General features: G+C 44.4%; 1 protein-coding gene across 3 annotated transcripts; it reads left to right on the plus strand.

Moving 5' to 3' along the window:
* Window positions 1-226: 226 nt before the first annotated feature.
* Window positions 227-8,608, plus strand: NFKBIZ (NFKB inhibitor zeta). 3 transcript variants are annotated; one of them, XM_027449523.3, is made up of 12 exons: window positions 227-597; window positions 972-1,114; window positions 2,017-2,053; window positions 2,159-2,265; window positions 2,382-3,145; window positions 3,583-3,688; window positions 4,020-4,166; window positions 4,500-4,563; window positions 5,168-5,337; window positions 5,959-6,069; window positions 6,184-6,351; window positions 7,056-8,608. In XM_027449523.3, exons 1-12 carry the CDS (start codon window positions 363-365, stop codon window positions 7,107-7,109), a joined length of 2,106 nt encoding a protein of 701 aa, XP_027305324.2. In that variant the 5' UTR covers window positions 227-362; the 3' UTR covers window positions 7,110-8,608. The 3 variants fall into 3 exon arrangements, with proteins under 3 accessions (XP_027305324.2, XP_027305327.2, XP_027305326.2); XM_027449526.3 differs by having other exon boundaries at window positions 2,162-2,265; XM_027449525.3 differs by having other exon boundaries at window positions 975-1,114.
* Window positions 8,609-19,143: the final 10,535 nt, after the last annotated feature.

The raw sequence follows: 19,143 nt of genomic DNA on the forward strand, positions 1-19,143 counted from the left end.
GGGGCCGCCTCGTCTACCCGCTGCCCCCCCCCCCCCCGGGGGCCGCCTAGTCTACCTGCTGCCCGCCCCCCTCCCTCGGGGCCGCCTCGTCTACCCGCTGCCTGCCCATCCCCGCCCCAGGCGCGGCCGCGTCCCGCCTCCCCCCGCCGCCCTTACGGGAAGCGCGGCCCCTCCCGGCCCCGGGCCCTCCTCCGCCGGCGGGGAGGAGCCGCTATAAGCCCGGCCGCCGCGGCCGCCGCCCCCCAGTCCTCGCCGTGCCGCCCCGCCGTCCAGCCCTGGCCGTGCCCGCGCCCGCCGCCGCCGCCGCCCCGCTGCCCGCCGCCCTTCTCCGCCGCCGCCGCCCGCCGCCCCGCGGCACCGCCATGATCGTGGACAGCAGCCGCGACGCGGCGCCCGATGGCGGCGACGCCGGCGCCCTCAGCAGCCCCATCAACCTGGCGTACTTCTACGGGGCCTCGCCGCACTCCAGCGAGGGCAGCTGCTCGCCGGCTCACTCCGCCCCGGGCTCGCCGGGCTCCGACTCGGACCTGTCGGTCAGCAGCCGCGGCGGCGGCCGCCGGGACTCCTCGCGGGGAGGCGCCCGCCCCGCTCTGCAAGGTGCGGCCGGGCGGGGGGCGGGTGGGGGGCGAGCAAATGGCGGCCGTCGGGGGGTGGTGGTGGGGAGGGGGCTGAAGGAGACCCCCGCGTCTGAGAGGGCCTGGGGGGTGCAGGCGGTGACGAGGGGGGGAGGCGGTGACCTCAGGGCCGGTTTTTGGGGTGATTTCCAGCCTTTCGACAGCTGGCGCTGCGATGGGAGGTTCCGGCGTGATTCAGCCGGAGGAAGTGGCACGGAGGGGAGTGCGCTGCGGGGCTCGGCGCAGCCGGGGCGCAGGGCTCTACCGCGCTTTGCATCAGTGTGTCTCCTCCTGCCTTTATTTCTCCTCCGTTTTATTTCTTAACCACTAATCTCGGCGTTTCGTTTCGTGTCCCAGCAGTGGAGCAGCACATGGGGGGAGGAAAGCAGCACAGGGGCCCCTTCCAGGGGGTCCGCGTGAAGAACTCGGTGAAGGAGCTCCTGCTGCACTTCAGGAGCAGCAAGCAGATGTCCTCGGGCACCGCCGCGGAGGACTGCAAGGTAAGGAAGAGCATGTGCCAGGGCTGACATAATCGGGCTGAATGATTGCTGAAGCTGGCAAAAAAGAAAAGGGGGGAGAAAAAAAAAGCATGTGATAGAAGTAAGTTTACGGCTTTATCTGATGTGGATGAAGTCATTGTTTTTCCCTTTCAATACACGGTGGAAGAACAGAGCCGCCGGAGGAAATTAGTGAGACTGTTTACTGTAGGAGAGGGAGGCACTTAAATGTTCTTATTCGGCTTTATTTTCCGAAGGGAGTTCAGACCAAGATGCGTTTGTGTTGTGAGACAGTGGTAGTTCCCTGTTAACTCCTCTGAAGTCATGGATTTTAAGAGCAGGGAGTCTTTCCAGAAGAGGATCACTTGGCAGCTTGTGGTATTGCTGCATTCCTCTAGCATAAAGGCGTATCCCAATCTGGAAAGATAGGAACAGAAAGGTGTAAGAAATGTCTGTAAAGAAAACCCTCTTTAATCTTCCAATATCCGTTGAGAGTATGTTTGAGCTTCCTAGTTAAGTGTTGCCACAGGAAATTTTTTGCATAGGAAGCTTTACAGCATTTGAGAGAGGTAAACTTGGCAGGTTTACATTAAGAAAAAATCCTGACACCTCACTAAGGACGTTGTCTGTCTCCAGATTTTCTTGAGTTCTGCGGTATTGTAACAAATAGCTTAAAAAGCCTTAAGAAAAATGGCGGTTTTCGTTTCAGTTCCATAAAACTCTTTACGTTTTCTAACCTTAATTAAAGTAATTAAATTAGGGTTACATTGCCATGTTACTAGGTTTATTCTAAGGTGTATTCTCTATTTATAGAAGCAAGCTTCTGTTTTTGTCTTCTTTTATTTTCCCACTGAAATAACATTATAATAATGGGATAATCTAGATTTTTTTTTTTCTCTCAAAAGGCACAAGGAGGATTGGTGAACTACGAACAGTACACAGGTAAGAAAAAAAATACATATATATAATATATATACTACCATTATATTTTAAAAGTAGATAGTAGGAATAATCTCCACGTGGATTGTGAATTCCTTTTCTTTTCAGCAGAGCTGAAGAGCATCCTGGGTCACAGTGGCAAAAGAAAGGCTCCTGAGCTCCTTTCTGATGGACCTTCTTTCAAACGCCAAGCTAATATTCACCCACACCTCCTGGTAAGCTTGGACTACTTTTTTCTAGTGCTTTTTGTTTTCTTTTGGGTAATCAAAAACTGCTAGCTAAAATAATGCCTCTAACTTGCTGGTACTTGTTTGGATTCTTTTTCTGACAGACACCACCCCAGACACCGACTTCAATGGATAGCATGGAGGAGACACATAAAAATGAACCAAAGCATGACAGCAGTTCTGATCTGCTCCAGAACATTATAAACATTAAGAATGAGTCGAGCCCTGTTTCTCTGAATACAGTGCAGGTTAGCTGGTTGCACGGTGTCTCCAGTCACAGTTCGCCTGGTGAGCAATACCAAGACAGTCCAGGAACACAGACTTTTTCCCCGTCCCAGAAGTACCAAGCATTCCAGGATCACACCTCCCAGAATATGCTTGATCCTCCCCAGCATTACCCGTTTCCTTCATCGCAGAACCAGGAGTTGTCACAGAGCTATACTTCGGATGCATCTCTGGAGTACAGGCCCTTTTCTGCCAGTGACCAGTCTCCCAGCTACCAGCCGAATACCTTTGAGAGCCATGAACTGCAGTATTGCCCTTCACAAAGTTTCTCCTCCCTCCTCAACGATTCTGAAGGCTCGGAGAACATCTCTGCTCCCCTCCAGCCGCTGACGAGTGCCCACCCGCAGTCTGATGTCAGCTCCCATGCTCAGAATTTCAGCTTGGCTCCCAATAATATCTGTGGTAGTCTTGAGCGCAGCATCTCTTTGGCTGCTTTGAATGTCTCACTACCACACCAAAATGTTGCCAGAAACACAACGCAGCTGGGCAAGTCATTTTTTCAGTGGCAAGTGGAGCAGGAGGAAAACAAATTGGCTAACATCTCTCAAGACCAGTTTCTCGCAAAAGACTCTGATGGAGACACGTGAGTGCTGTTTATCTCAGTGTTTCCCAAGTAGAAGGTTGGGGAATACTTCTGTTCAGGTTTTGGTGGACTACTGGGTTTTAATGAAAGCTGTTTTGATAGTAGTGCTTGTGTCATGAACGCAGTGGTTTCGGTAATCATGGTCTCACTGACGGGCTGTGATGCACGCAGTTGCAGCACATTTGGTAGATAAGGTAGTTGTATCATCTAATTTCAGGTACTTATTGTTAGATTTTTATCTAGTAAATTGAGAGAAAAAGATTCTAATTTAGATGTTTGAAATTACCTTGGGAGGAAGGTGCTTGTGTTCCCGTCTTAGTCACCCAGAAGGCTGAAGCTGGCAGTATAGCACCCTTCCCATAACGATCTCTGTGTCTCTGTAGTGATTTGAGCCCCAGGTTGTATGGTTGTGTAACTGTTTTCCCTCTTCCCTGCAGCTTCCTTCACATCGCTGTTGCCCAGGGCAGACGAGCACTCTCCTACGTTCTCGCAAGGAAAATGGCTGCTCTGCATATGCTGGATATTAAAGAGCACAATGGCCAGGTGAGGTTCTCAACGTCTGTGCACCTGATCTGTGCACCTGAGTGCTCTGCATGTCTGGACCTTGAGGAAAATGTGGTGAAATGCTTATTTAATATTAACCCTGAGATTTAGTCTGCATACTAATACTAACCTTGAGCTATTAATACTTCTTGGGATCACCTTGAGCTGGGAAAACTATACGCTCAACTTCATTTGTCCTGGCTTCCTGGTATTCATAATCACTGCTTAAATAGTACCATGTAGCTAGCTAGGCTTTGTGTTTGTTTTAGTTGCTCCTTCCTGTTGGAGATCAGATGACTAATAGTTGAAATTTTCTTCTCAATGTTTGCAGAGTGCATTTCAGGTTGCTGTGGCGGCCAATCAGCATCTCATTGTGCAGGACTTGGTTAGCTTGGGGGCTCAAGTCAACACCACAGACTGCTGGGGTAGAACGCCATTGCATGTTTGTGCTGAGAAGGGACATGCCCAGGTCCTTCAGGTGAGAAGCTCTATTGTAGCTCTTAACTTGGTATTAGCTGTTACAGAAAATTCCGAAAACACCACGCTTCCCCTTATCTTTCTCTCAGTAGCCTTGTAGATATGTCTCAGGGCTCAACAGCCGTGGTTTAAAGTAAGCTTGAATTTGACTTTTAAGGTTCTTGCCAGTGTTTTGGAGTAATGTGGTGGAATCCTCTGCTACATCAAATCAGTAAATAAGGTTCTTTTTAATGCTTTTATTTATTGCAACTTTGCAACAAGGCTGTATACAAGCTTGAGGAAGCAGTATGCGGTTTGGGTAGACCTAAACATATGCCTGTTCCCACTTCTGTAGGCAATCCAAAAGGGAGCCATGGGAAGCAATCAGTATGTGGACCTTGAGGCAACGAACTACGATGGTAAGTAGTTTGGAGTTTATGACTTACAAAGTTACTGGACGTTACAGTGTTTTATAGCTGCTGATGTGAATCTAATTCTGGGTGAAAAGCAATAAAATGGGGTATTGCTTTGCCAGGTTGAAATTGGCAATTACACTCGAAATTGCGTTATGATTGGCATATTTGTCAGATAAAAGCATGGTTATCCTCTGCCTGTTGGGATCTTTCCTTCTTCTCTCTGACTGATTGACATATTTGGCGCAGAGACTCTAGATGATAATGGGCTATTGTTTAAAATCTGTGAGTGCCAGTAGTATATTAGTGGGTAGAGAACGCAGAATCTCTGGCACCAGAGAGCTGCTTTAATTGATCCTCTTTTCCATGCAATAACTCGTTCTGAAATATATATATTTTTTAATTTTTTTAACAAAGTATATGAGAAGAGATTAATTAACCTGCTAGCTGATTACTCCCCATAAGTTGGTACTTAACTCTTTGACTGACAACCCAAATCCTGAGCCATGCAGGAGCAGTCCTTATCACTTGGAAATGTGGAAACAAGCAGCCAGTTACTAATTCTCTATTGCACTCATTTGCTAATGATGATTTTATTTTTCAAATTAAGGTTTGACAGCGCTGCACTGTGCTGTTCTGGCCCATAATGCTGTGCTGCATGAACTGCAAAACTGTCAACCACCTCACTCTCCTGAGGTTCAGGAGCTTCTGTTGAGAAACAAGAGCCTGGTAGAAACCATTAAGACTCTGATACAAATGGGAGCTTCTGTTGAAGCAAAAGTGAGTAAAACAGCTTTCTGTAAGGTGTCAGATCCCAAGAAAATAGGGAAGCAGATCATGTCCCTTTATCCCATGCCACATCTCAGCCCACTTATTACAGAGGAAGTAGACTGATTTGAAAGCTTCCTAAGCAACTTGTATTTTAATTTACTCAAGTGGAATGAAAATGTTGCGTTTATTAAGAACAAGATATTATCAATGCAAATGAACCATGGGAAAAGGGAGGTCACAGTCTAATTTCTGGATTAAGAATGATGCTACACCAGTTGCAATTGGTTGTGTCTTAAAAGTAAGAATATGTTTGGAGCATTTTGAGGTATCTGTAGTAATAGGGTGCTGATGATACCCTGTTCTTAAACTGTACATTCTAATTACATGCTGCTACCTGTCCAGTTTAGATCAGTGTTGGGCAGATCATTAGTTGGTATAACACTTGTTTTTTTGGCTATGTAAGTTTACTGCTAGATGAGGTGTGGTCTGTTGTTCATTAGATGATAAAATATATATTCAGACCGACTTTGAGTATAAATACTTCAGTTCAACACTTTCGTTACTCTATCTGTTTTGTTTATCTGCATGCTCAAGCTGGATAGGTGAAACTAAAAGTTCCTTTCTTGATAGGATCGCAAAAGTGGTCGCTCAGCTTTACATTTGGCAGCAGAAGAAGCGAACCTGGAGCTCATTCGTCTCTTTTTGGAGCTGCCCAACTGCCTTTCTTTTGTTAATGCAAAGGTATGGTGATTTTTCCCGAGTGCAGATATAATCTGGAACATATGCGAGCTGGTCAGTATAAGTGTCCTGAAACCCTTGCCCCTGCCATTTCTTCATGGTATTTGTCTTCTCCAGGCTTACAATGGCAACACAGCACTTCATGTGGCTGCTAGCCTGCAGTATCGGGTGAGTCAGTTGGATGCGGTTCGCCTGCTAATGCGAAAGGGAGCTGATCCAAGTGCCAGAAATTTGGAAAATGAGCAGCCAGTTCACCTGGTTCCTGATGGCCTTGTAGGAGAACAGGTAAACAAAAAAGAAAGCACAACACACTAAAATAACAAGAACCAAAAAAAAAAAAACCACCAAAACCCTGCTCTCCCCTCCTCCCACTGCTAACCCAAAAGCTATATTCTTCTCAACATTCTTCAGGTTTTGAGTTGTAACTTAAGGAAAAGATTTAGCAAACAGCATTTTCTTCAGAGGTCTTTGGTTTTAATGTTAGGATCAGAAAGAATGTGCAAAGACCTGAAATTGTAGAATTCATTTGTAGCTTTTTTTGTCCCACCTCAAAAGCTTTTTATGTCAAACTAGTATTGAGAGTTTATTTTTCTCAGTAACCTTGAGGAATATGGGAGGTAATGTGCCTTTTCATGTTGATCTCAGTATGGCTTAAGATCATGTTACGAATTATGATCAGCAACAAAAATAAAAATTTTGAGGCCTGAATAACAGATGAAGAAGATAGCTCTTTCCTAGGAGCTGTTGAAGTACATGAAAGAAGATAGCCATTGAGCTAAGGAGCTAATAACCTAAGCAACTCAGTAATTCTATTTTATTTACTTGGTTCAAGTCTTGTAGAATTGGATCAATTCTTGTGTAACTGAATTCAGAATCTAGTCTCAGATAAATGAGGAAAGCAGAACTAGAAATTATTTTTTATTTTGTTTTTAAGTTTCTGACTTCAGGATGATAAATGCTAATGCTTTTGTCTTTTTTCTCTCCTCTAGATAAGACGTATCCTGAAAGGGAAGGCGATTCAGCAGAGAGCGTCGCCATTTTAAACTCCATGTTTCTTGGAGTTTATCTACTTTACACTCACTGTCAGTCAGGCAGTCCTAATGTATCTGTAAATAGACCATTTGCCTAGTGTTGGCAAATGTTAGTTGTTTCTATGAAACAAAAGTATTTTGTTCACTATCATATAGTGGGTTATGTACGAGTTAAAAAAAAAAAAAGAAAAAAAACCAAACAAACAAATCAACAATCAAATTCTTCCGATCAAATGGGAATGTTTTCTTCCCATGTATGTGGAAACTTTGCATGGATATCTGAATTTCATAGCTACAGCAAGACTGATTTATTTTAAACAGCCATACAGCTAAGTTCTAGACAAGGATAATTCTACAGTAGTAAATCTTTGTCTGGAGAGGGCTGATTCATGACAGCATTGCAGAGTTTTTTGTTTGTGTTTTTAATAACACTTAAATACTAAGTGCAAGAGAAATCAAGTATTTTTGAAGAGGAAATTTTATTTATATACCTTTGTGGCTTTCTTCCAATGTGTTGTGCAGGATTGTACATAGTCCTTGGTATTTTTGTACAGCTGTATAGTTCTGAATGTCTATTGATAGCTTGGGAATGATCTGAAGAAGAAAAATCTTCTCTGATCTCAAACTTGCAAGTTGCATATGGAGTTTTAATACTGGTGCAAATCATGTGAGTTCTGTTATTTTTAAAGACTGAAGACCAAAATTGCATTTAAGATGGATTGTCCCTAGCACTGATTTGTGCATGCTTTTGGACTTGTTAATAAGACATGAAAAGCCATGCTTACTCAGGGGACGATATCAGCTTTTTTTGTATGCAGTAGAGGGCTTTTGTTTTGAGAGGACAGTAGATTGAGGGAGAAATGTTGTGACTTACATAGTGTATATAATTTTGTTATACTTCAAGGAATATGATCCTGATTCAGTGAAAATATTTAGCATGTACTTAAATCTTGAAGCATGTTGAAATCACTCCATGTTCCTTATACTTAAATACATGTAAGCCCCACTAGTGTCAGTAGGACTTCAGCACATGCCTACGTAGCTTGCTGAATTGGGCTCTAGTTAATTCTAGAGATTTAGTGTTTCTCACCTCCTAAGCAGAGTTAGTCCAGTCACGGTTTTACCTTATAGGTACAGTAGATAGCAAAGCAAATATTTGAAGTTAATGTTTTTCTATTTTTAATAATTAATGGGTTTTAATGCAAAATGTGTTCTAATGATGCTGTATGCTTGTATTCTGTTGGATAAAACTGCCTCCCATCACTTAGTCAACAATCCACACTGGGCTGTAATCCAGCAGGATGTTCTTTGTATGGTCTTTGCTCTTAACTTGTTCTTGCATCACACGCAATTCTCTTCCATAACAAGTTAATTAGTCTGATTTTGCTGTTTTGACAAAGTATGTCTTGTAGACAAGCTAAGTGGAAAAATCTAATATTCTGAGGCCTGGTTGTGATGTATTTCTTGAAGGGTCTCCTGTATCTTGTGTTTGAATAAACATGTTACTTAAACACAGTTGTGGTTACTGTCTGTGATTAATACTGATGATGAAATCAAGATTGAGATAAAACTGATACAGCACGGTGATATGCAAGACTGGTGAAGGTTCATTTGTGAAGTATGAGATGGAGTCTCCTTTCCATCCCCCCTGGTTGTTTACTCCTTGTTTGATGCTTTTTTTTTTTTTTTTTTTTTTGTAGCTGGTGCTAGGGCATTTCAGGTCATTCATTATGTGGTTGTATTGCATCTGTATTTGGTATCTGTGTCCCAAATAGAAAGAATTAATAGTCACTAAATTGTCCCATTTGTAGGTTTTTACCTGACCAATTGATTCCTGTCTCATAGAGGAATAGAGAATCCTCTCTGGGTGCTGCTTTTGTCCCTATGTACTTGAAAGAATAGCAGTTCTGACAATCTCAGCTTTTCCCTATCATTTCTTTGCTGTCTTTGTTCTGACAGCTCAGATTTGAGCAGTAAACATAGTGCTGATGGAAGTCTGTACCAGTAAAGCTATATGCATTAAAAGTGTACATATAAGTGATAGGCCATTAAAAGTAAGTGAAAGCTGTACACATTGGAAAGACTGCCATCGTTTCGTGAGTAAAAGGGTGGGCTCTGAGTTGACCATGACCTTTCAGGAGAAGAAATGTCATGACAGACAGTGCTTGCTGAGCATTGAGCTAGAGAGATAGCAACACACAAAAAGCAGATGAGGTACATAGTCCCTAGGAAAGGGACAGAGAGGGAAAAAAAAACCCACAACTTCCATGCTACTTGTATAAGCCCTGCCCCCTCCTTAATTGCATACAGGTAGGGTATCCCCTCAGGTAAAAGTGTGTTGGAATTGGAAGAGGCCCAGAGGTGTGGAAGAGCTCTACATGGAGGAGCAGAGTAGCTGAGGACACTTCAGCTGCAAGAGCGGTGACTGACAGCAGATAAAACATCATATCAGGCCAGAGAAACTGGATTGGGATTAACTGCTTGCTGTGCCTTCCACTATAAGAGCCAGAGGCTATTAATGAAGGCACCAAGTGTACAACAGACAAAAGGATGTGATTTGTTGAGATAGTCGAAGAATGTTGTAGAAGCAACATATCTGCTGATCCGGGGAGGGACTGGGTGGATACCTAAAAGAAAAACCTTTTTGTGAAGGGCTTCTCAACAGTCCTCCTTCTGTTGAAGGGTGCTGGGGGAGTACTTGAGGTACAGTAAGATCATACAGGCTTGCTGTGTGCTTAATTCCCCTGGGGATTTGTTAATGGACACTCTTCTGGACGAGATAGTGCAGCAACCTATGAACTTTTGCTCTAGTTATGCTTTTAGTGTTTGACAGCTTCAGTCTGGCTCCACAGATAGCAGTCACACCTTTAATAAGAAGAAAATCTGGGGAATTCATCTTGTGGTCAGTTGAGTGCTTCAGGGGAGAGCTAGCAGATCTTTTGGTCTGCCCCTGTTCTGTGTAAAAAGTGGTCCCTGGAGGCCTCAAAAATGGCCTCTGGTGCTGAGGTAAGATGATGGAGAAAAGAGGCTGTACAATGTTTAGCAGATAAGACTATGAAATGATGATGGAGAGTGGAAATGGGATTGCATTTCTAGTTATAGTATGCAAAGAAGAAATGGCACCTGTTGATGTGAACAACTAATTGGGCCTAGATTGCGCTGAATATGCTGTCATCTGAATGCACCTCTCACTGTTCGTGAACTCAAGTCCTTTTTTGTATGAGGAGCCCAATAGAACAGTTCTCACTTCATTTCCCTTTTATTTATAAAAGGTGATTACACAAAAAAAAATAATAAAAAAAATAAAAATGCTGATGAGATGCTGGCCTTCATATCAGCTGGATCTGACTGCCTGGCACTCCTTTCTGGGTGTTGTTTACTGAGTCATCTAACAAAGGCTAAAGTACCTTGGGCTCTTAAGGGTGGCAGAGCATAAGCATGCACTCAGTCTGTGCTAGGGCATAGAACAGGGGCTGCTGGTGAGAGGTGTTTAGCAAGTGGTGCTGTACTTTCAGTGACACTTGTGCTGCAGATCTGTTCTTGAAGGCATTACATGTTTAAAAAATAATAATCCTGAGGGGAGACTGAAGTGTTTGGAACATATTTAACCTGCCTAGAGCTTAATTCCATTGTCTCAAACTCAGTAGGCAATTTCATAAGAAAGTATAGTTACCCTAAATGACTCATTTTTTTCTACCCTATAATGCTGGGAAGTTTTGGTGTATCTAATATGATATGAATAGTTATTAGAAATTATATTTTTTAGTGAAGGGCAAGTGGCATTAGATATTTAGCAGGCTAGTGGTGTTTACCTGAAAACCTGCAGTGCTGGGAAAGCGCTGAATGGCTTTTATTGACTTGGATGCAAGCACGTCATTTATTTCTCTGTTTGGAACGGAGGCAAAAGAGACTCTGGCTTTGGTCCGAGTAGGGATATTAAGACATATGGAGCTTTGTTCCCAGGATGTTTCTGATTTGTTTGTTTAAGTAAGCCAAACCTCAGGAAGGGTTCCTTTTTGATATTTGTGGATGGCTCATCTGGCTGGAGTTGGGGAAGGTGGCAATTCATGATTTCCAAGAAATGCGTTCTGCTTTTGGGGATGGAAAAAAGTACATTTCCCACATCTATTGCTCATTTTATATATTTATTAGAAAAAGAAGACATATCCAGGAAGTGCATTCTTAGAGAGGTTGGGTGTGGTGGAAGTAACTTCAAAGGTACAACATGAAGTGCTTGTTCTTCTCGCCTGACAGTTTGCTTATCTGGTTGCCTTTCTTTTAAAAATATATATGCTGTCCTCTGTAAGACAGGAGCTGAGGATGATTAAAGTGCCCTGAAAATGGAAGTTAAAGAACAGGTTCCTGCAATTAAATACCTGGCAAAAATTGATCTGATCTTTCCGTGCATTCAAAACAAATCCTCCTATTGTTATCTACTACATTTCTTGGGTGTTTGTTGGAGATAATGGCCCTGAGATACTGATGGCTTGTAGCCCTGACTTCTCATCAGGTTGATTAAGCATCAGTCAGTGTCCAGCACTGTTACCTATCACTTTTAAAGACTAGGGCAAGGATCAACAATGCTGGTGACAAGAATGATCTATGTCTGGGAAAAGCAAGTAGCACCTCTGAAAGTTGAGGCACCTCTTAACAAGCATCCAACCTCCCTTCCCCACTCCCTCCAGGATGGCAGTGAGGGCTCACCTGGCTGTGTTTTGCCACTTTGAGAGGAGACCTCTTTAAAAATATTTGAATTTCTGGAAAATTAAATACTATTTTGAGAGGAGAAAGGTTTGGTTTGCTCAAGGGATGGACTTGCTGATATTTTTTGCTTCTAAAGGAGGCAGAACTAGCCCCTAATTAAAGTAGTTCCTTACAGCCAGCCTTGGTACCTGGGAATGCTCATCTACCTATGTGGCCAGCTGTGTTTCTTGGCAAAACGCACCACTGTTGTTAGCTAATGGATATGTCTAATCTTTATTTATTTATTTATCTATTTATTAGGATTGGTCCACTGTTAGCAAAAACTCAAAATAGCACTAATGAAATTGGGAATTTCACTAGCTCAAAAATGCTATGTGAGAGGTTGTCTCTTTTCAGATGCTTTGATTTGGGGATTGGTTCCTCCTTTAGGAACTTACTTTGGTCCTGTGGGGGAAAGGTGGTGTATCCTGGGCTGTGCTTGTTGACTGTGTATTTGTTTCCAGCTGTTATGATTGATTAAGAGGCTGACTCAGTAACTCTTTGGGTTTTACTTGATAAACCTTCCTCTTAGCTCTGAAAACTTGATCTAGGCTGTTTTGAGAAAGTGGTTGTTGCACTAACCAATCTAGACTTCACACGTGGTTTTCCTCTTAGTTTCTGGTGAAATTTCTCCCCTCCCTTGCTAGTCAGAGAGCCTGAGGGAAAGATGACTAAGGTGGTGCTTTAGAGCTAGGAGTGGGAGCAGACAATTGAAAGCAGTTGCCCATTGCTTCTGTAAACTTGTCTGGGCTGTGATTTTGACTGGTGATGAATCTGAGTGAAATGTTTACATCAGTGCAGTGCAGAGATGTGTTCACATATGCTTCATGAAACCTTGTAGCCCTGTTCAGATGGTCTCAGATGGTATATGCAGCTCACAGTACCAAGTGCTGCATGGGGATGGTTTATAGGCCTCAGCTCCAAGATCTCCTGGCCAGTGCTGAGCTCTTTCCATTGACTTGTCCTTAGAGAGAGGTAGAACTTGGTTAACCTTCAGCCGTGGCTCCTTGGGATGGTATTAAGTCATTGCCCATGTATCTCTTGGAGCCTTTCTTGGAAAGCCCAGAGCTGCCTTGAAGCTTGTGGGGTGCCCCCAAGCCTGCGGGGAGAGACAGGAGGATGTTTGCACTTGGGGAGCATCAAACTCAGGCTCACCGTAAAATTTCCAAGAGGACTGGGACTAAACATAAACACTGCAGTTCGTGGCGAACCAATGAACCCTGCTGAGCTGGGAAGGTGTCTTGTTATTATCCTCAGGCAGACCACAGGCCCTTGCCCAAGGACTTTCATTCTACCAAAACCAACCCAGTAAACAATGCCAATAAACTTGGGGTTTTTGGGGTGAGAACTGGAAATTTGAGGTCACAACAATGAAAGATCTTGCGAGATGCTTGAGATGCTTACAGTGCCACCTGTGACCTTGTCCTTTGCAATGTGCTGCATTTTGGTGTAGCATGTAGGAGTAAGAACTGAGTCACCAGTTGTAGCCCGCATACATTTTGAGGGGAAGGGCCTTAGCGGCAATTCGAGGAAAAGCCTCAGTATGGTAGCATGCTATTATCATTATTCATCAGGAGATTTCCAGGTGGCTTCAAAGGACAGTCAGTCATTAATTGTATCAGCTAGATAAGAAACCAGAGGTAGAGAGAAGCTTGTCTGAAGAGTACCACAAGAGCCTCATCCGAAGGCAGCGAAGGCTTCCAATTACTCCTGCAGTTGCCTGCTCTTTCTAAATTTACTGAATAATGAAGTGAGCAATGACTGAGCTGTAGGTCTTTGACAATCCTTTTTTGTAAGTTGTTCATGTCATTTGTACACTCACTTTGGGAGACCCTGCATGTGATACTGCTAGGCTTGCCAGACTGTTCCTGGTCAAAAGCTCAAGAACGAGCTGCAAACTTTTCAGGAAAAAGTTTCACCTTTCACCTTTCGAAACCCAGACTGCTAGAACAGGAAGAAGGAAAGCAGACCTGGACCAGGAAAAAGTAGACCTAAGCAAATTTAGTGTTACTGCTCTAGTGAGCTCTGAGCTATCCCCATGTCTCTAGTTACTGCGTTATGTGAACATCGAAGGCAAAACTGTGACGGCTTTTTTTCTTATGTAAGGTGCATACATATTTGGACATTTCACTACAAGAAGGATAGTAAGTTGCTCCAGTGTGTGCAGAGGGGAGCAACAAAGCTGGTGAAGGGGCTGGAGAACAAGACGTGTGAGGAGCACCTGAGGGATCTGGGGTTGTTTAGTCTGGAGAAGAGCAGGCTGAGGGGAGACCTCATGGCTCACTACAGCTACCTGGGAGGAAGCTGCAGTGAGGAGGGTGTTGGTCTCTTTTCTCAGGTGACAAATGATAGGATGTGAGGCAACAACTTCAAGTTGCACCAAGGGAAGTTTAGATTGGACCTTATGAAGAACTTCATGGAGAAAGGTGGTCATGGGTTGGAACAGGCTGCCCAGGGAGGTGGTGGAGTACCCATCCCTGGAGGTATTGAAGAGACATGTGGCCATGGTGCTTAGAGACATTGTTTAGCAGCAGACTCAGTGTTACGTGGATGGTTGGACTTGATGATCTTAAGGGTCTTTTCCAACCAAAATGAGTCTATGATTTTAAAAGCTGGTCATAAAGCGTGCTTAGTCATTAATGGATTTCTCAGAAAAGAATAGCGATGATTCAAACTGAGAAATAAACATTTACATTACTGGTATGAACTTTTAAAAGTGCTTTATATATTGCCATGAATATTCTGACAGCTATATGAAACAAGTCTTGCTTTTGGGATGGGGTAGCAAGATACAGCTCAGGATGTGAATGATGCACTAAAAGTTATTATGCTATCAAGTTAGCTATTCTGTTGTTCAGGATAGAGTTCTCTTAAAGATAGTTAAGATAAATAATATAAGTGTCTTTAAAGTTAACAGATAAGAGAGGATGCTTTAATGCCTAGGAATATACAGCTTTTATCCAGCCCTGTCCTTGCCCATCGCCCTCATTGCAGGCTGGTACAGCTTTTCAAACTTTCTCACATATGTCTGAAGAAGAAAAATGCATATGTAGAGTAGGTTTAGAATATAGATCACTTTATTTTTGTACTCTGTAGGAGAATTGTATGTATATATGCATGCAAAATGTAAGTATGTAAAATGTATTGTGTGGGAGTACATAAGACTGCAAAACTCTTTCAAGAAGATTAATCTTTTAATCCAGGAATACTTCATTACTTCAGAAGTTTTTATTTTCTTTTGTTAAAAATAGAAACTTTTCCCATACTATTCCCTTGAATTTGCAAATGGAATACACTAGTAAAAACATGTAGCAAAAAAAAAATCTACGCGGAATAAAATTCAAGTTTCTAATGGTTTTCTGTCCTGAGAATGAACACCAACATAGACTCTCTCCCATGCCTTACACGGATGAAGCATGTCCTCAGCAGTGGGTGAGGACCCTCGTGTGCTCCCTGCTTCTCTCTTGGCTGTCTCTGTAAATGCAGAACATCCACATGTCCATGTGAGCTGGCAAACCCTGCAGTCTCCTCTTTCTGTTCCAGTGAGGAGGACCCCAGGAAAGGTGTTTTTTGTGCACATTTTGGCATGGGGGGTGGGAGCGGGGTGGGATGGCTGAGTCAACATTGCAAAGGGCTGATGTCCTGCTCGGAAAGTGTCACACAGCGCACCAGCAACTTCAGCCCTCATCCAGGACTGCAACCTGCCCGTGCAACCAGTAGTGCAAAGGCAGATACCTTTGTACTTTATTACAGACACAGTGAACAAAGAATTTTTTTTTTTTCTTCCTTAGCTGTCATAATGTAATTCTGTTACTGAAGTGGTTTTATCTGTCTACTGATGAGCATGAATGTCGTTAGCCTCTTTCCCACGGTTTCTGCATCGGTGTCTCAGGACACTTCCCTTGATTTCGGAGCAGCCCTTCCTTTCCACACCCAGCGTCCTCAGCTGTACATTCAGGCTGGGCCATGGCAGAGCCCAGGGAAGGGAGATCTGGAGAAAACCTGACCGCAGGTGTGAGGTCACTGGGCACTGACCAGCTCCACAGCTTGCTTGGGAGCAGCACGAGCTGGTGTTCAAGCTTGGGATGCTCAAGCCGGGACACAGTGCAACTGTTCCCTGTCAATCTGGACTTTATGGAGTAGAAGCACTACTAATAAACCTTTCTAAAAATCTTTTTGCTTCTAGGAAGCTGTCAGAAAGATGCAGTAAGAGCTCTAGGGAAGGCAGCATGCTCCTTGTGTCCTCCTGCTCCCAAACTAGTGCCCAGGCTCCTGCTTCCCAGCTACAATGGGAGGACGGACCTGTGCTCTCCCAAGAGGTACCTGGCTGGCACTTCCTAGCTAAGGCTGCGAACATTAAGCCTTCTTGCCCCTTCCTTGTGCTGCCTTTGCTCATCAGGTCCAGGGGTGGCACCTTCCTTCAGGGGCTTACTAGTGGCTGCTGACCCCTGCAAATCCCCCCATCGCCCCTTGGAGCAGTCAGGGGCTCGTGACAGCCTCTGCCCTGAGAGCTCTCAGTCTAGACACTGGGTGCGGAGACGAGGACGCTGTGGGCCCCTACTTCAAACAGATGAGTCTTCCCTGGTCGCTTGCTTGTCGTCTTCCAGAAGCCTCCCGGCACGCTTGGGGAAGATTTGAATAAGGAGAGGGAGGAGGCCCGGCAGCCCCATGGGGGGCCTCTATCAGCTTCTTGCTGGGTTTGTGCGCAGCCTGTACGCTGCTGCGCTGTGGTCCTCGTTATCATGCTGATGGCTCCAGTTCTTGCTCTGCCTGTTTGGTTTTGCCCTATTGTTGAATTTATTGCTCCTGGACTCTTTACTCTTGTTGGCTCCTGATAAATTGCTGCCTCTTATTAGCCTTAAATTACTGCCTCTTACCAACCTTTAATTACTTGCCATCATATCTTGGTGCCACATCCTCTTAATTATTGCTCCCATGCTTCTGAAGACTCCTCCTTGCCTTTGCTAAACCCATTAGCCTTGCTTTCAGCTTGCTTTGGCCACATCTCTCTCTGTCCCTGCCTTACCTATCTCTATGTGTCTTGCATAGATCCTATGTGGAGTACCATGGAGTCCCATCCTTTCCTGGGAGTATTTCTGGTCTTACTGCATCCTCCCTCTCTTGCAGATTCCTGCTGCATAGCTCCTCCATGGCCTGCACCCCACTGCCATTTTTAGGGCTGGTGCTGATGGGTTTCTTTTGCTCTGTCTTCTCTCTCTCCCTCTGCTTTTTTAAATACTCTGGTGTCCCCTTACAAATTTCACCCATCCCTCCTATTTCTCAATTAGCCAGCGTTTTTTCTTTTCTTTGTCACTTTTGTGGGAAATACTTTGCAAACTTCTCTTTTGCTGCCAAACTTCACTTTGAGACCTGCTTTTCCACTCAAAGCTGCTGACAGTTCTTTGGTGCCTCTTTTCCTGGGCAGCTCCCAAGGGCCTCTCTCTCCTATTGCATATGGTCCACCACACCTAACTGTGGTACTTGCATGTCTCCTGCTGGGTCTCTTCCTTGGAGTGCCATGCTTGAGCTCATGTGGGCAGATCCTGCCTCTCCTGTTGCCTCCACCCCTGTCCCTCATGGTGCCTGTGGCACCCCCTTGCTGGTTCCAGCTGCTGGGTGCCAGTCAGACCCATTTTTCCAGCCTTTACCTATGTTCCTCACCAGATCAGGCTTTCTGCCTTGTTCTGCCTTGTGCATTCAGTTTACAGTCATGCTCTCTCTCTCATGCTCTGTGTTGCTGCTCCCCAAGTTGTTTCCTTTCCCAGCCTCACCTTTGGAGCCATTGTCTTCCTTGCCCATTTTCCCACTTGTGCAAATCCTATTGGCTCAAGTTTTCCTTTTTAACCCCATCAATGCATTTTTTTATATGTGTCTGCTCATGCCAAAATGTTGGCTGCGGAGAAGAGAAATTGAAACTCAGGGAGACAACAAGAGGAAAGTGAAATGGTCAAAGCTAAAATTAGCCAAACCTTGATGATTTGCCTAGAATTAGCCTATTCCACCATCTTTCGATGATGGAGCCTATTCAACTCCTCTTTGAGTTCCTCTGGTCATAACCCATTGCTAGAACATCAAGTACCTGATTCTGTCCCCCATGTGTGGGTCCCAGGGCCTATGTAGCCCTACAGCCTTTGTCCTTTTTGGCTCAGCCATGCTGTAGGCTAGCTATAGCCTGCAGATCAACTCCTGCATGCCCTTCACATGGGACTTTACTGTTATCTACAGTATCCACTTGGGCCTGCTTTGCATCCTGCCTCTCAACACAGGGCCCAGCAATTGCCTGGATGTTGCCATTTCTTTCCCTAGTGATTGCCTGTGAAAAATTCCAGCTACTTCCTCTGTGCACTCAAAAGAGTTTTCTTTGCCATGTCACATCTTCAGAGTGGCTTCATCAATGCTGTTGATGGAGTCTGGGATCAGGGAGTCCCCTGAGGTGCCCTCCTCCTTCAAGAGCTTGGCTGGAGCTGTCAGTTCTCAGGACCTGTCTGCTTGATCCAAGTGTTTGGTGAGATTGAGGGAATGATTCTGCTTATGTAAGTCATTAGTTTAACTAATATTGTATCTCTTCATTGTAAAAATGCTCTTTGAGGTCGATTAATGAGGAGTGGGTGGAGATAAAATGAACTCTGGTTTTACAGGTGAAACACCATTCCTTTAAAACAAAATACTTGTAATGTTACAAAAAATAAACCCACTTAAAACAAACCTCCACTTCTTCCTGTGGGGAGACTATGTCTCCCACAGAAAATTGTATTTTCTCCTGTTCTTTTTTTTTTTTTTTTTTTGGTGAACAATGTATTCCCTGCATGTTTTTATATGCCTGCCTTTGGTCTCCCTCTTTCCCAAGTGCTAACACCTTGGGTCACCAGGATGTAGCCTGGTGCCTTTGAAGTGCATCTGTTGCATGGCATGAGATATAGAAATGCTGCGATATCTCTCCTTATCAGAAAGCCGTTAGGAAAGTCTACATTGGGATGTTCTCCTGAATATAAGTTTGTCTTCCAGGTCTATCAGTGCAGCTGGGAGCTTTTTTCCAAGCAGAGACGCCTTGTAGGAAGCCAGCACAGGGAAACATTGCATCATTTGCAGCCATCCCCATACCCCGTTTGTGAAGCCACCATCATCTTTTGATGCGGTACGTGTAATGCCGTGGCTGTAAGGGTGGCAGGGGGCAGGGATTGCCCATCTGCTCTCCCTGACCTCGCAGCTGCAGAGCTCTGTGCTGCAGTGGTGTCAGGCTGCCTCCTGCTTTTTCTCCCTGATTAACCAGAAAAGAAGGCTTCACAGGGCAGTTCTGCAAGCA

Source organism: Anas platyrhynchos, chromosome 1 (assembly GCF_047663525.1).
Source record: "Anas platyrhynchos isolate ZD024472 breed Pekin duck chromosome 1, IASCAAS_PekinDuck_T2T, whole genome shotgun sequence".
Classification (NCBI taxonomy): Eukaryota; Metazoa; Chordata; class Aves; order Anseriformes; family Anatidae; genus Anas; species Anas platyrhynchos.

Coding starts and splice junctions, on each gene's coding strand:
- NFKBIZ (XM_027449523.3), top strand. CDS start 363: ATGATCGTGGACAGCAGCCGCGACGCGGCGCCCGATGGCGGCGACGCC. Junction 2,054..2,158: donor GAACTACGAACAGTACACAG/GTAAGAAAAAAA, acceptor TTTTCTTTTCAG/CAGAGCTGAAGAGCATCCTG. Junction 4,167..4,499: donor GACATGCCCAGGTCCTTCAG/GTGAGAAGCTCT, acceptor CCACTTCTGTAG/GCAATCCAAAAGGGAGCCAT.